Source organism: Myotis nattereri, assembly GCF_964212035.1.
Source record: "Myotis nattereri genome assembly, chromosome: 14".
Classification (NCBI taxonomy): domain Eukaryota; kingdom Metazoa; phylum Chordata; class Mammalia; order Chiroptera; family Vespertilionidae; genus Myotis; species Myotis nattereri.
Window position 1 is genome coordinate 27,927,916 of NC_138089.1, and position 14,520 is coordinate 27,942,435.

At 43.5% G+C, this 14,520-nt stretch overlaps 1 protein-coding gene across 4 annotated transcripts in view; it reads left to right on the plus strand.

The window, feature by feature from the left end:
- Positions 1-14,520, plus strand: part of MKRN2 (makorin ring finger protein 2) — a 34,517-nt gene that overhangs the window by 15,533 nt on the left and 4,464 nt on the right. For 3 of the 4 annotated variants that reach the window (XM_081105653.1, XM_081105654.1, XM_081105652.1), the window contains 5 exons: positions 5,301-5,429; positions 6,425-6,606; positions 7,809-8,110; positions 9,350-9,564; positions 12,287-12,397. In XM_081105653.1, the coding sequence (XP_080961779.1) occupies positions 5,308-5,429; positions 6,425-6,606; positions 7,809-8,110; positions 9,350-9,564; positions 12,287-12,397 (932 nt within the window). In that variant the 5' untranslated portion in view covers positions 5,301-5,307. The remainder of the gene's footprint in view (positions 1-5,300; positions 5,430-6,424; positions 6,607-7,808; positions 8,111-9,349; positions 9,565-12,286; positions 12,398-14,520) is intronic. The other variant, XM_081105655.1, reaches the window with a different exon arrangement.

Sequence of the window (14,520 nt, forward strand, 5' to 3'; positions counted from 1 at the left end):
TGAAGGCAGTTGAGGGTGATCGGGCCGGCAGGGGAGGGCAGTTGGAGGTGATCGGGCTGGCAGGGGAGGACAGTTGGGGATGATCAGGCCTGCAGGGGAGCAGTTAGGCATCAATCAGGCAGAGTGGTTAGGAGCAGTCAGGCAGGCAGGTGAGTGGTTAGAAGCCAGTAGTCCTGAATTGTGAGAGGGATATCAGTCAGATAGCCCCAGATTGGAGAGGGTGCAGGCTGGGCTGAGAATTTTGTGCACCAGGCCTTGACTGTATTCCCTACACTGTACTTTACCATCCCTATGAATATTTTTATAATTGCTTTTTTGTAACTTTTAATCCCTTCATCTTTTTTACTCATCCCCCCAACCCCTTCAATCTGGCAACCATCAATTTGTTTTCTGTATCCATGAGTTTTATTTGTTTATTTTTTATGCTCCATATATGAAATCATGGAATTTGTCGTTCTCTGTCTGGCTTATTTCACTTAGCATAATACTTTCTACATTCATCTAAGTTGTCGCAAATGACAAGATTTCTTTTTTTATAGCTGTGTAATATTCCATTATATATATGTACCAGTCTTCTTTATTCATTCGCCCATTGATGGGCACTTAGGTTGCTCCCATATCTTGGCTATCCTATATAATAAAAGCCTAAAATGCTAAGTATCCGGTCATCCATTCAACCAATCAAAGCGTAATATGCTAATGGTATGCTAAGGCTGCTCAACCTCTTGCTATGACATGCACTGACCACCAGGGGGGAGACAGTTGACCAGTCGCTATGATGTGCACTGACCACCAGGGGGCTGACGCTCCGACTGGTAGGTTAGCTTTCTGCTGGGGTCTGGCTGATCAGGACTGAGCGAGACGGGCCGGACACACCCTGGAGTCCTCCCGCGGTCCCTCCCCAGCTGGCCAACCTTATGTGTCCCTCCCTGGCCCTGATTGTGTACCGGTGGGGTTCCTTGGCCTGGCCTGCGCCCTCTTGCAATCTGGGACCCTTCAGGGGATGTTTCGGCCCAATACTGCTCAACGCAGGAGCTATCCCCTGGTAGTCAGTGCACTCCCATGGGGAGCACTGCTCAGCCACAAGCCAAGCTCTGTGGCAGCACTAAGGATGGGCCTAACCCATCAGTCAGACATCCCCTGAGGGCTCCTGACTGCAAGAGGGCACAGGCAGGGCTGAGGGGACCCCCCCCCCCCCCCGTGCACGGATTTCATGCACCAGGCCTCAAGTTTGCAAATAATAACAGTTTTACTTCTTTCTTTCTGATTTGGATGCCTTTTATTTATTTGTTTTGTTTTTGTCCGATTTCTGTGGCTATCCTAATAATTGACAAACATGGTAATTGACCATACCTTCGCTACGCCTCCCATTGGCTAACCGTGATATGCAAATTAACCGCCAACAAAGATGGCGGCTAATTTGCATACTGCAGGCGGGGCTGGCAGTGACCCGGGCCGATCCCTGACCCGGCGAGGCAGGGCCGGCAGCGCGCGAGGCTGCCTGTGGGACTCGGCCCGGATCCATATCCTGGCGAGGGAACAAAGTGGCAGAGAAGGGAGGGAGTCTAGGGCTAAGCAGTGAAGGGAGGGAGTGAGGGAGCGAAGAAGGGAGTGAAGCCCGCCTAGGTGGGCTTCGCTACCTTCTCTGCTTCGCTCCGTTCTCAGGAAACCCTATTCCTGCAGGAATCTTCCTGCAACGGGCATCTAGTGTTCAATAAGAGTGGTAAAAATGGACATCCTTGTCTTGCTCCTGATTCTAAAGAAAAAGCTTTCAGCTTTTCATTGAGTATGATGTTAGCTATGGGTTTGTCATTTATGGCCTTTATAATATTGGAAGAATGTTCCTTTTATCTCCACTTGGCTGATATTTTTTTTTCATAAATGTATATTTGATTTTGTCAAATACTTTTTCTATATCAACATGATCAATGATTTTATTTATATGCTGTATCACATTGACTTGCAGATATTGAACTAATTTTGCATCCAGGAATAAATCCTACTTAATCACAGTGTATGATCTTTTTAATGTATTGCTGAATTTGTTTTATATTTTGTTGAGGCTTTTTATATTTATTACTCATTGGGGATATATTGATCTATAATTTTCTCTCTCTTTTTTTAGTGTCTGTCTAGTTTTGATATCAGAGTAATACTGGCCTTGTAAAATACATATGGGAGCCTTCTCTTCAATATTTTGGAATAGGTTAAGAAGGATAGATATTAATGATTCTTGGACAGTTTGGTAAAGTTCATCTGTGAAGTCATGTGGTCCAGGATTTTTGTTTGTTGGGAGTTTTTTGATCATTGATTTGATTTTGTTGATAGCTATTGGTCTGTTCAGATTTTCTGTTTCTTCCTGATCTAGTCTTGGATGATTGTGTATTTCTAGGAATTTATGCAATTCTTTCAGGTTGTCCAATTTGTTCACATATAATTGTTCTAGTATTTTCTTTTTTTTTAAATATTTTTTTATTAAGATATTACATATGTGTCCTTATCCCCATGTTACTCCCTACCCCCCACCCCCACCCCCACTCATGCCCTCACCTCCCTGTTGTCTGTGTCCATTGGTTAGGCCTATATGCTTGCATATAAGTCCTTTGGTTGATCTTTCCCCCTTACCCCCACCCTCCCCTAACTTCCCTCCAAGGCCCGACAGTCCAATCAATGCCTCTCCGTCTCTGGATCAGTCCTTGTTCATCAGTTTATGTTGTTCATTTTATTCCACAAATGAGTGAGATCATGTGGTATTTATCCGCTCTCCAGTTCCATCCATGCTGTGGCAAATGGTAAGAGTTCCTTTTTCTTCTTCCTCTTCTTAAAGAATACCTTTCAGCATTTCATATAATGCTGGTTTGGTGGTGATGAACTCCTTTAGCTTTTTCTTATCTGTGAAGCTCTTTATCTGACCTTCTATTCTGAATGATAGCTTTGCTGGATAAAGTAATCTTGGTTGTAGGTTCTTGGTATTCATCACTTTGAATATTTCTTGCCACTCTCTTCTGGCCTGCATAGTTTCTGTTGAGAAATCAACTGACAGTCGTATGGGTACTCCCTTGTAGGTAACTGAGTTTCTTTCTCTTGCTGCTTTTAAGATTCTCTCTTTGTCTTTTGCTCTTGGCATTTTAATTATGATGTGTCTTGGTGTGGTCCTCTTTGGATTCCTTTTGTTTGGGGTTCTCTGCGCTTCCTGGACTTGTAAGTCTATTTCTTTCACCAGGTAGGGGAAGTTTTCTGTCATTATTTCTTCAAATAGGTTTTCAATATCTTGCCCTCTCTCTTTTTCTGGCACCCCTATACTTCAGATGTTGGTACGCTTGAAGTTGTCCCAGAGGCTCCTTACACTATCTTCATATTTTTGGATTCATTTTGCTTTTCCGGTTGGGTATTTTTTGTTTCTTCGTATTTCAAGTCTTTGACTTGATTCTTGGGATCCTCTTGTCTGCTGTTGGATCTCTGTATATTATTCTTTATTTCAGTCAGTGTATGCTTAATTTCTAGTTGGTCTTTTTTCATATCCTCCAGGGTCTCACTAAATTTATCGGCAGTTTCCAGAAAATTCTTGAAAAACCTTATAACCATGGTTTTGAACTCTATATCCAGTCATTTGCTTTCCTCCATTTCTGTAATTTGTGATCTGTTTATTTGTCTCCCCATTTTTTATGCTTCCCTGTGTTGGTAGAGTGGCTTTGTGTGCTAGGTGTCCTATAGGGCCCAGTGGCTCAGCCTCCCCAATTACCTGAGGTGGACACTCTTGGTGCACCCCTTTGTAGCTTTGTGCACGGTCTTGTTGTAGTTAAGCCTTGATTGTTGTAGGTATCACTGGGAGGAATTGACCTCCAGGCTAATTGGCTGTGAGAATCAGCTGTGTCCACAGTGGGAGAACTTCTGTGCTGAAGACAACCTTCTGGGGCAAGACTTGCTTCAGTGGGGCTTTGGTGCTCACTGAGTCTGCCCCCTGAGTGTGTCCCTTATGGATCTGAGGAGTTGTAATCTGATGGTCCCGCTCTTACCACTGGGTACACTGGCTCTCGGTTCTAAGGAGTTGCTAATTTAGCCTCTGCCTGAGGCTACCCAGCAGGAGCTACAAAGAGATCTGCAGATTCCCCTTTTTTTTTGCGGGGGGTGGGGGGGGGGGGTTTGGAGGTGCCCAGATGAGGCCCAGCTGTGAAGCAGTGCAAGCTGCTGTGGGGCCTTGGGCCTTCTCTTGGAAGTTCTGGGTCTGTCTGGCCCAGCTGCAATTTGTTAGGTGTTTTTCAGATTGCAAAGGGCTAGGGCATTCCTCTTGTCTGTTGCCGCAAAAGCCTCTGCTGCAGCCTGGGTGGGGCAGGGTCTCAGGGAATCAACAGGGTGGAGCAAGCAGCTATGGCTGATTCTCAGCCCTGCCCTAAGGGGTCCCGTGTCTCAGTGTCCTGGTAATTGCTGCAAGCACCTCTGAGAGAAAGCCACCCTCAAGTTCCGAGTTCTTCCCGCTGCCAGACAGTCCAGTTTTTCCCTGTATGAGTCCTGGTCCCCAGAGACTTCCCGGAACTGAGTTCAGAGCAGTCTGGAGCTCGTGACTCCCTCCCGATTCAAAAAGACAGCCGTGTCCTCAGGTTCAGCCCCTTTCTGCGCTTGCTCGAGCCTCTGTACCTCTGCAATTTACTTCCGCAGCTCCTCTGAGTCTTCGTGTGCTTTTCTCTTTCCTTCTAGTTGTAGAATTTCCACTCAGCCAGCCTTCCTGTAGTTCTGGATGATGTCCGTTTTGTCTTTTCGTTGTATTTTTGAAGAAGTTGTGGGAGGCAGCATTTTCCGGTGTTAACCTATGCCGCCATCTTGGTTTCTCCTGACTTTTGCCTTTTCAAGAGGATATATCTTAAAATAGAAAATTATGGCCCTAGCCAGTTTGGCTCAGTAGATAGAGCATTGGCCTGCGAACTAAAAGATCCCAGGTTCGATTTCGGTCAAGGACACGCCCAGATTGTGGGCTCAATCCCCAGTGGGGGGCTTGCAGGAAGCAGCCAATCAGTGATTCTCTCTCATCATTAATGTTTCTATCTCTCCCTCTTCCTTCCTCTCTGAAATCAATAAAAAATATATTAAAAAAAGAAAGAAAATTATGGGGTCATTTTTCTTCCTTGAATTACTTGTGGTACATCTAAAAATCACTATGTCTTAGGAATAAGGAAATTTATCTCCAGTGCCAAATATAGTCTTGATAACATAATATGTGCACAATAGATATTTGTATGCTAGGTTATAAAATATGGTGATTTTATACTGAAAAGTATGCTTCTAAAAGTTTTATGTCTCTTCAGGTATTTTATGCATGGTGTGTGTCGGGAAGGAAACCAATGTCTGTTCTCACATGACTTGGCAAATAGCAAGCCATCCACCATCTGCAAGTACTATCAGAAGGGCTACTGTGCCTATGGAACTCGCTGCAGGCAAGAACCCCGCCACTGCCCCAATTGTTATACTGAGTTAAATATTATCTGGGATTCGGATCCTTCATTTGGACCATGGATCTTGAGGGGAAATTTTAAATTTAAAAGTAATATGACAACATTACAAAAAGTATGGCAAATAGTTTTGAAACCTCAATTTCAGTACCCCAGAATTAATTTTTTCAGAATTACTTTTCATGCCTTATTTTTATAAGTCTCTAGTTACAAAATTGCACTGATGGTATATATAAAATTTTATATCTTGCTTTCCCCCCCTACTTAACATGTCATAAGCATTTTTCTATGCTATTTTATAATGTTACATAATGTTAACAGACCATTTTATTAACTGTGACTCCATTAGAAATTTAAATGGCTTCCAGTTTTTTGCTATGAACAATTACGTGCATAGAGTCTTCTTTTTACCACTGACATATGTAGGCAACTTTGCAACTTTTAAACGAGGAAATACTCCAAAAACCTGTTCCTGTCCTTTCCTAATGAAGAGCTGCTCTGTTTTTTCCCGGGTTGCAAAGCTCCATTGAGTCCTTCTGGCTGCCTATGTGATAATGGAAGTTGGCCCACCTTGCCCTACCCCTGCCAGTGGTGCCCCAGAAAGACAGTCAGGAAGGCTGGTCTCCAGCTGTCACACTGGCCATTATTAACATTGTGGAGACTCCTGCCTAAAAAAACACTGGATTGGAAATTTCAGTTCAACATCTGTCTGGAATTTTCAGGGTTTCTTTCTGTGGTCTGAGGCAATATGTCTGCCCCACTCATGTCCTACAAAGACACAAGTGAACTTTCTACTCACTCTGAACTGCCAGGCAGTTTTTTAAATTGATAATCCTTTTATCAGTTAAAATATGGGGAGAGATTGTTTCATTCTCCACCTCTGCAAATGGAGCAGAAGGAAGTACATTCTACGTCTGGGCAGTGTGGGAGACATGTGCTTGTAGTGTGTCCGTAATGCATCTGCTGTGTGTTTTGTTTAGATATGATCACACAAGGCCCTCTGCTGCAGCTGGTGGTGCTGTGGGCTCCATGCCCCACAGTGTGCCCTCCCCGGGCTTCCACAGTCCTCACCCTCCTTCCGACCTCACTGCACCTATTGTGAAAACTAACTTACATGAGCCTGGGAAACGTGAGAAAAGAACATTGGTACTTAGAGACCGAAGTGAGTGAGCAGAATCCTTTTGTTGTCTCTTTTTGAAAAGCGGTCTTGTCTTGTTTTTCATATTCCTTTCTGGTCTTTTGACAAGAGGGTTGCTAACCTAATACCCCTCCAACCTGTCTGAATGCAGTCACCAGATCTGTCCTGAGAATGGGCTTCATTTGGCTGCAGAATATTCGGATGGTGCATTTGGCCTTGTGCCCAAGGCTGGGCTGGTCCCTAAGTTTGGCAAAATATAAACAGTGACTTTTTTGTCAGCTTGTAACTACCGTCTGCATAGGGTTGTTGCCCACTTCTGAGGAGCACCAAACTGTTCATTTCAAAGCTACATGTTTTGATAAAGAGCATGTATCACTATTTTACCTCTAGGTCAGTATATAGTCTTAGTTTTTATGCTGAGCCAGTGTTTGCCATTTTCGGTTGCACTTTTAGTAATAAGAATAGTATGTTGGGGTTTGGGGAGTGGTCTGTACCCTGGAACAGGATTTGGGCAGGAAGAAAGCTAAAAATCATAAAAGTTGTTTTTGTTGGCTGGTCCTCATCTGGTGAAGGGATTTCTAGATCTTGGAATTGTGTGATTTTAAGATAGGCAGATTCCATCCTAAGCAAACAAATAAGTGATCCAGTTAAATATGTCCCCTCTAAAATGGCAAGAGTGTGTGTAATGGGAAGGGAAGGGCTCCAGGTGTGAGAAGGGGAGGCCATAGGACAAATTTCACATTGACCCCAGGACCCTAAGACTCACTCCAGGTTTTCATTACTTCTAATTCACTTTAAAATGATACATAACTTGACTGGTATAACGGAAAACACTGTATTCTGTTGACCACATTCTAAATTTTTTTTTGACACACACACACACACACACACACACACACACATTGATACATATATTTTCATATTAACTGGTCCAAATGTTGACATTTCTATACTTGCTATTTTTAAATAGCAACTTTAGTGTTCTTTTGTATAAATATATCATGGTCTATTTCCCTGTGTTGCTAACTATGCTTTTAAGTTAATGTCACTATGAACATTTTATGCTGTTCCTTTTATTTTTTCCCTCTTGGCCTGTTTTTCCTATATGTTCCAAGAGTGAAATTCCCAAGGTCAGAGTTGCTTAATCTGTTAGGTTTTGACTAGCTGCTTACCAGAATGGCTGGGCCCGTTTTCATTTATATGTGTGCTGTGTGTTTTGTATTAAGATCTCTCTGGCATGGATGAAGAAAAGGCTTGCCCAAGTGTGGTGAGTAATCCAGGAGGCAGTGATGCCCAGAGTAGCCTAGAGATGAAGCCGAATTCCTACCTTGATGCAATAAGGAGTGGCCTTAATTACTTAGAAGCCAGCAGCTCCTGCAGCAGCGAGGAGCAGCTATGCCCCTATGCAGCCGCCGGGGAGTGCCGCTTTGGGGATGCTTGTGTCTACCTGCATGGAGAAATGTGTGAAATCTGTAGGCTGCAAGTCCTGCATCCCTTCGACCCAGAGCAAAGGAAAGCTCATGAGAAGGTAAAGTTACAAGACTCATTTTAAGAAATTTGAACTCATTTTAAGAAATTTGAAATGCACTATGTGACAAAATTGTTGGTATTTCTGCAAGCATCTGACTGCCAATAATACCTGTATTTTGTACCTGGCATATTTACACCCTATTTTCAAGTCCTTTTTCTATTGTCATTTGACAATTCTTGATTATTTAAAATAAAGGGAAAAGGAGAAACCTCAGAAGCATAAAGCTATGCAAAGTTCAGAAAAATAAATCTAGCCTCAGGAGCCTAGTGTGTGTCTGTCACACACATAACACATACACACCCTTCCTCCCTAGGTTTACATAGCGTTGTGGCTAGAATCTAGCCATGCTGAATTCTGAAAAATTTGAGGAGTCCAAATCATAGAATTTGAGGAGCCAAGTGTTGGAAGGGTCATTAGGTGCCAGTGTAGGAGGCACTGCCTCACAGTGGGCCCTGTGCTTGGCTCAGGGCTCTGAAGATGGGTGAGAGAGAAGGGGAGGAGCCCACAGCTGTGGTGTAGAACCCCTGAGTAGGAGCTCCCTGTATGTAGCGGTTGTGTCTGCCACTCTCCATTGTCTTCCCAGAGGTGTTCAAATGAGTGCAGAATTAGAGCTTCACCCAGGTGTGCTGAGGTCTTTGTGCTGTGCACGTTGATTTATCTCACATCTGTGTCCACTGTGAGCACCGAAGGGCAGAGCCTCGGTCTTTGTACTCTTTTCAGACAGTAATGCCTGATACACAGGACTGTAAGTCACCTGCTTACTGAATAAATGAATTCATTAAGTAATTTATTCTCTTGAGAAGTGGTGCTGCTTACCTCTGACTCTGTACTGCCAGCCTGATATTTCAAATTAAGGATTATTTGGCATTTCTGGTATTGGTGTGGGGAAGGCTGGTTCAGAGGAGCAAGGAGACCAGGGTCCTGGTTCTTGTGAACTCTCTGATCCCACACTGGTGCTCTAACCTTTGGGACATCCATGGCCTCAGCTCTAAATTGGAAATGACCATATCATGCTAGGAAAGCAAGGGGCTGGGCCAGTGATGGCTTGAAGTCCTTTTTGTGTTCTGAGAGAGTGCTGTATCCTGAATCCAGGGATTGCTGTACCCTGCATAAAACAGCCAGTCTTTGTTCCTTCCTGGTCTCAATTGTGGCGGTGTGGCTGGCAGCTGCCCCCTGGCTCTCCCTGCTACTCAGCAGCCCAGAACCCAAGGTTTCCCTCCTCTCTCTGTACTTCAGATCTGCATGTCAACATTTGAACACGAGATGGAAAAGGCCTTCGCCTTCCAGGCAAGTCAGGACAAAATGTGCAGTATCTGCATGGAAGTGATCCTCGAGAAGGCATCTGCCTCTGAGAGGAGATTTGGGATTCTCTCCAACTGCAATCACACGTACTGCTTGTCCTGCATCCGGCAGTGGAGGTGTGCCAAGCAGTTCGAGAACCCAATCATTAAGTAAGTACAGTAATGAGTCCTAGCTGTAGAAATGGGGGGGGGGGGGGGGGTGAGGGGGGGGTTTGATCTGGAATCTTCTTTCATCCACTCTTAACCCCTCCTGTGTCTTCCAAAGGCGTTTCAATGCAGAGGATAAATTGTGAGTGCTGGCCCCAGGTGTGTGAACTTGGGCACATCACTACCCTTCCTGAGCCTGCGTGCCTTTTCCTTTGATATGTGGTAACAATTCCCACCAAGCTTCAGGGCATTGGAGGGACACGCAGCAGGGATCATCTGTGTGAGGTTAATGGCAATGCCTGTTTGAGCTCAGCACTAACAGTTACAGGGGGCTGCACTTAGGCCCATTGCCTTTTTTTTTTTTTCCCAATTGCCTTTTTAAGCTTCATTTTTTCCATCTGTAGAATGGGGTTATTTGATGATTAAATGGAATAATGCATGTAAAACATGTCTGACAAACGTGATGTGCTCCATGAAGCCAGTATTGAGATATAATCCTATACTAATAAAAGACAAACATGCAAGTTGACCGTACTTTTGCTATGCCTTAAGCCATGCCCATCAGTCAGTCAGAGCGACTATATGCAAATTAACCCAACCAAGATGGCGGCCGGCAGCCACGGAGCTGGAGTGAGCAGGAGGCTTGCTTGCTCCAGTGATGGAGGAAGCCAAGGTTCCCCGCCTGCTGCGGCCCGGCTCTGAGCTCCACTCAAAGCAACAAAGTTTCAATTATAGAAGGTAAATAAACCCCAGATACCTGCTTTCAGCCAGCCGTGGCCATGGAGCTAGAGCGAGCAGGAGCCAGCTCTGAGCTCCACTGAAAGCAACAAAGTTTCAATTATAGAAGGTAAACAAATCCCAGATACCTGCTTTCAGCCAGCCGTGGCCACGGAGCTGGAGCAAGCAGGAATGGGTTGCGCCTGGCAATGGAGGAAGCCAAGCTTTCCGCAGACCTCCGCTAAAGGCAACAAAGTTACAATTATAAAAGGTAAATAAATCCCAGAATAAAAAAAAATAAAAAAAGGAGAGGCTGGGAGCTTATGTCGCCAGGGTGCTTGGCCAGCCTGAAAACGACCCTCAGCCCCTCACCCAGCAGGCACCCCAGTGGGGACCCCCCCACCCTAAAGGGGGTGTGGACAGCCTGAAAACAGCCATCAGCCCCTCCCCAGGCTGGCCAAACCTCCATGGGGTGAGGGTCCCCACTGGGGTGGACATCCTCCGAGGGGACCCACACTGCAAGAGGGCATAGGCCGGGCTGAGGGACCCCCCCCCACCCCCCTCACAGTACACAAATTTTTGTGTACCGGGCCTCTAGTTGATATATAACAACACAGGATTCTTAAATTCTACAGTGGGACAAGGTGCGGGGGAGAGCTAACTCATTGAGAAGTCACTGCATGCTGTGGACTGTTTTAAAAATTCTTCACACACTAACTTATACTTCTCTCAGAGACCCTACAGTATTCCTCATTTTACAGATGAGCAAACAGGTATGAGCTCAAATAACTTGCCTAAATTTACAGAGTTTGTACAACCATTAATTACTACAATCTAGTTTTAGAATATTTTACTATCTCAAAAAGAAACCTCTATTTGTAGTCATTCCCATCCCCTCCCTACTCCCAGGCCCTGGCAACCACTACTTTACTTTCTGTCTTGTGGAACTATCCTAGACATTTCAAATAAATGGAGTCTTCTACTATTTAGCCTTTTTGTATCTGGCTAACTCTTACACTTAGCATGGCGTTTTTAGAGTTCAACCATGTTATAGCATGTACCAGTGCTTCATTCCTTTTTATGGCCAAATATCTCTTTGTATGGATATCCACATTTTGTTTATCTATTCATCAGTTGATGGGCATTGGGTTGTTTCCATCTTCTGGTTATTGTGAGTGGTTCTGCTATGAATATTTGTATACAAGTTTTTTTATGGCTACATGTTTTCATTTTTCTTGGGTAGATACCTAGAAGTAAAGTAGTTGGGTCATATGGTAACTATATTTAACATTTTTCTTGGGTAGATACCTAGTAGAGTAGTTGGGTCATATGGCAACTATATTTAACATTTTCAGAAACTGCCAGACTATTTTCCAAAGTGGCTGACCCATTTTACATTCCACCAGCAATGTATGAGAATTCCAGTTTCTCCACATACTCATTAATACTTGTTATTGTCTTTATTTCTGATTTTAGCTATTCTAGTAGGTGTGAAGTAATTTTATTGTGGCTTTGATTTACATTTCCCTGTTAACTAAGGATATTGTGCATCTTTTTCTCTGCTTTCTCAGCATTTCTCCAAAATGCTTACTTAAATCCTTTGCCCACTTTAAAATTGGTCTTTTCATTGTTGAGAAAAACATGTGTTTTTTTTTTTTTAAATATATATTTTATTGATTTTTTACAGAGAGAAGGGAGAGAGATAGTTAGAAACATTGATGAGAGAGAAACATCGATCAACTGCCTCCTGCACATCCCCCACTGGGGAAGCGCCCGCAACCCAGGCACACGCCCCTGACCAGAATCGAACCCGGGACCCTTCAGTCCGCAGGCCGACGCTCCATCCACTGAGCCAAACCGGTTTCGGCGAGAAAAACATGTTTTTAATAGTAAATATGTTGGTTAGGAAACATCTGGAATGGTCATGCATTTGAGGAAGGGGTTAGAGTGTAGTGTGCACAGGATTTGTAACCTAATCGGTTCCATACTAAACTGATTCTTATTTCAGATCTTGTCCAGAATGCCGGGTGATATCAGAGTTTGTCATTCCAAGTGTGTATTGGGTAGAAGATCAGAATAAGAAGAACGAATTGATTGAAGCTTTCAAACAAGGAATGGGGTAAGTGCTTTGGGTTTGGGCATGATCCTGATGTCTGCCTTGGTTCTTGTTTTGGTCTTTGCCACCACCTGCAGAGCCTCCCCTTCCCCCTGAGAATGTGGTCTTGGGAGCCTGCGGCCACTCAGAATCTCTTCCTTCTCTCAGGCATCATGCTAGGCTTTGAGATGCAGAGATGAGCAAAGCCATGATGCAGTGGACTTGTTTTTAAGCTGAGGTTGACTTTTTATTTGTGATTATATCACCCGAGCATATTTTTTTCCATTGATTTTTTTTTTTTAATAGAGTTGAAGGGAGGGAGTAAAGTGGGGGTGGGTGAAACATTGATGTGAGAGAGACACATTGATTGGCTGCCTTCCACACGCATGCAACTGGGGCTGGGAAACAAACCTGCAACCCAGGTATAGGACCTTGACCAGAAATCGAACCCACAATCCTTCAGTCTGCAGGCTGATGCTCTGACCACTAAGCCATGCCTGCCAGGGCCGCTGTCTCTTCTAACAGGTGTGAGGTGATATTGTGATTTTGATTTGTATTTTGCTGATTAGCAATGTGCAGGCATCTTTTCATGGACCTGTTGGCCATTTGTATGTCTTCTTTGGGGAAATGTCTATTTAGCTTCTCTGCCCATTTTTATTTTTTTCCCCAAGTTAATATGACTTTAGTTGCAGTTTCAAAAAAGTACATAGTTACATGTTGACTCCAAAATCTTTATTTCACTCATGATATTCTCATGAAGTCAGATATAACTATGTTTATTAGATATTTATTTTCACTTGTATGTTCTGATCTAACTTCATTAATAAATGAAATGGCTTCATAAAAAAATAAAGTACATAGGACACTGCTTTTCTCTCCCCAAGAGCGAAGCACTTATAAAAATCTATCTTTCTTTAAAAAGTCATAATTAGTCCTAGCCAGTTTGGCTCAGTGGATAGAGAGACAGCCTGTGGACTGAAGGGTCCCAGGTAAAAATCTATCTTTCTTTAAAAAGTCATAATTAGTCCTAGCCAGTTTGGCTCAGTGGATAGAGAGACAGCCTGTGGACTGAAGGGTCCCAGGTTTGATTCCGGTCAAGGGCATGTACCTTGGTTGTGGGCACATTCCCAGTAGGAGGTGTGCAGGAGGCAGCTGATCGATGTTTCTCTCTCATCGATGTTTCTGACTATCACTCTCCCTTTATGTAAAAAATCAATAATATATATATATATATTTTAAAAAGTCATAATTAGACTAGTACTTTAAGTAGTAACAAAAATGTTTTGTCTTTATTGTTGAAAGTATTACAGCCTGGCCTGCATGGCTCAGTGGTTGAGCATCTACCTATGAACCAGGAGGTCACAGTTCGATTCCTGGTCAGGGTCCATGCCTGGGTTGCGGGCTCAGTCCCCAGTGTGGGGCATGAAGGAGGCAGCCAATCAATGGTTCTCTCTCATCATTGATGTTCTTATCTCTTTTTAAAACAAACAATACTTTTTATTTTTTAATTTTAGAAAGGGAGAGAACCACTGATTGGCTGGTCCTCATTGGTCCCCTCCATCCCGCTCCTATACACCTCCCTCCACCCTCAGGCCTTCACCACACTATATCGTCTGTATCCATGGGTTATGCATATATGCATGTAAGTTCTTAGGTTCATCTCTTCTCACCCCCTTCCCCCCTTTATGCCCATTTTTAAATGGATTGTTCTTGTTGCTGCTGAGTTATATTTGTTCTTTATATATTCTGGATATAACCCTTAGCAGATATGATTTATAAATATTTGTCTCATTCAGTAGATTGCCTTTTCATTTTGTTGGTTTCTTTTGCTGTGCAGAAGCTTTTAGTTTGAGGTAACCCCACTTGTTTATTTTTTTGCTTTTGTTGCCTTTGCTTTTGGTATCAAATCCAAAAAGATTACTGGCAAGACCAGTGTTCAGGAGCTTATTGCCCCCTGTAGTTTCTAAGTCAGTGGTAATTCAGATCATTTCTCTAGGATTTCTTTCAATGTTTTCCCCTGGGTTTCAGCAGTTATATATATTATGTAGGCGTCGTTTTCTTCATATTATGCTGCTCGTTGTTCTCGGAATCTATAAGTTTTTGTCATTCACCAAATTTAGGAAAGTTTGGTTACTAAATATTTTCTC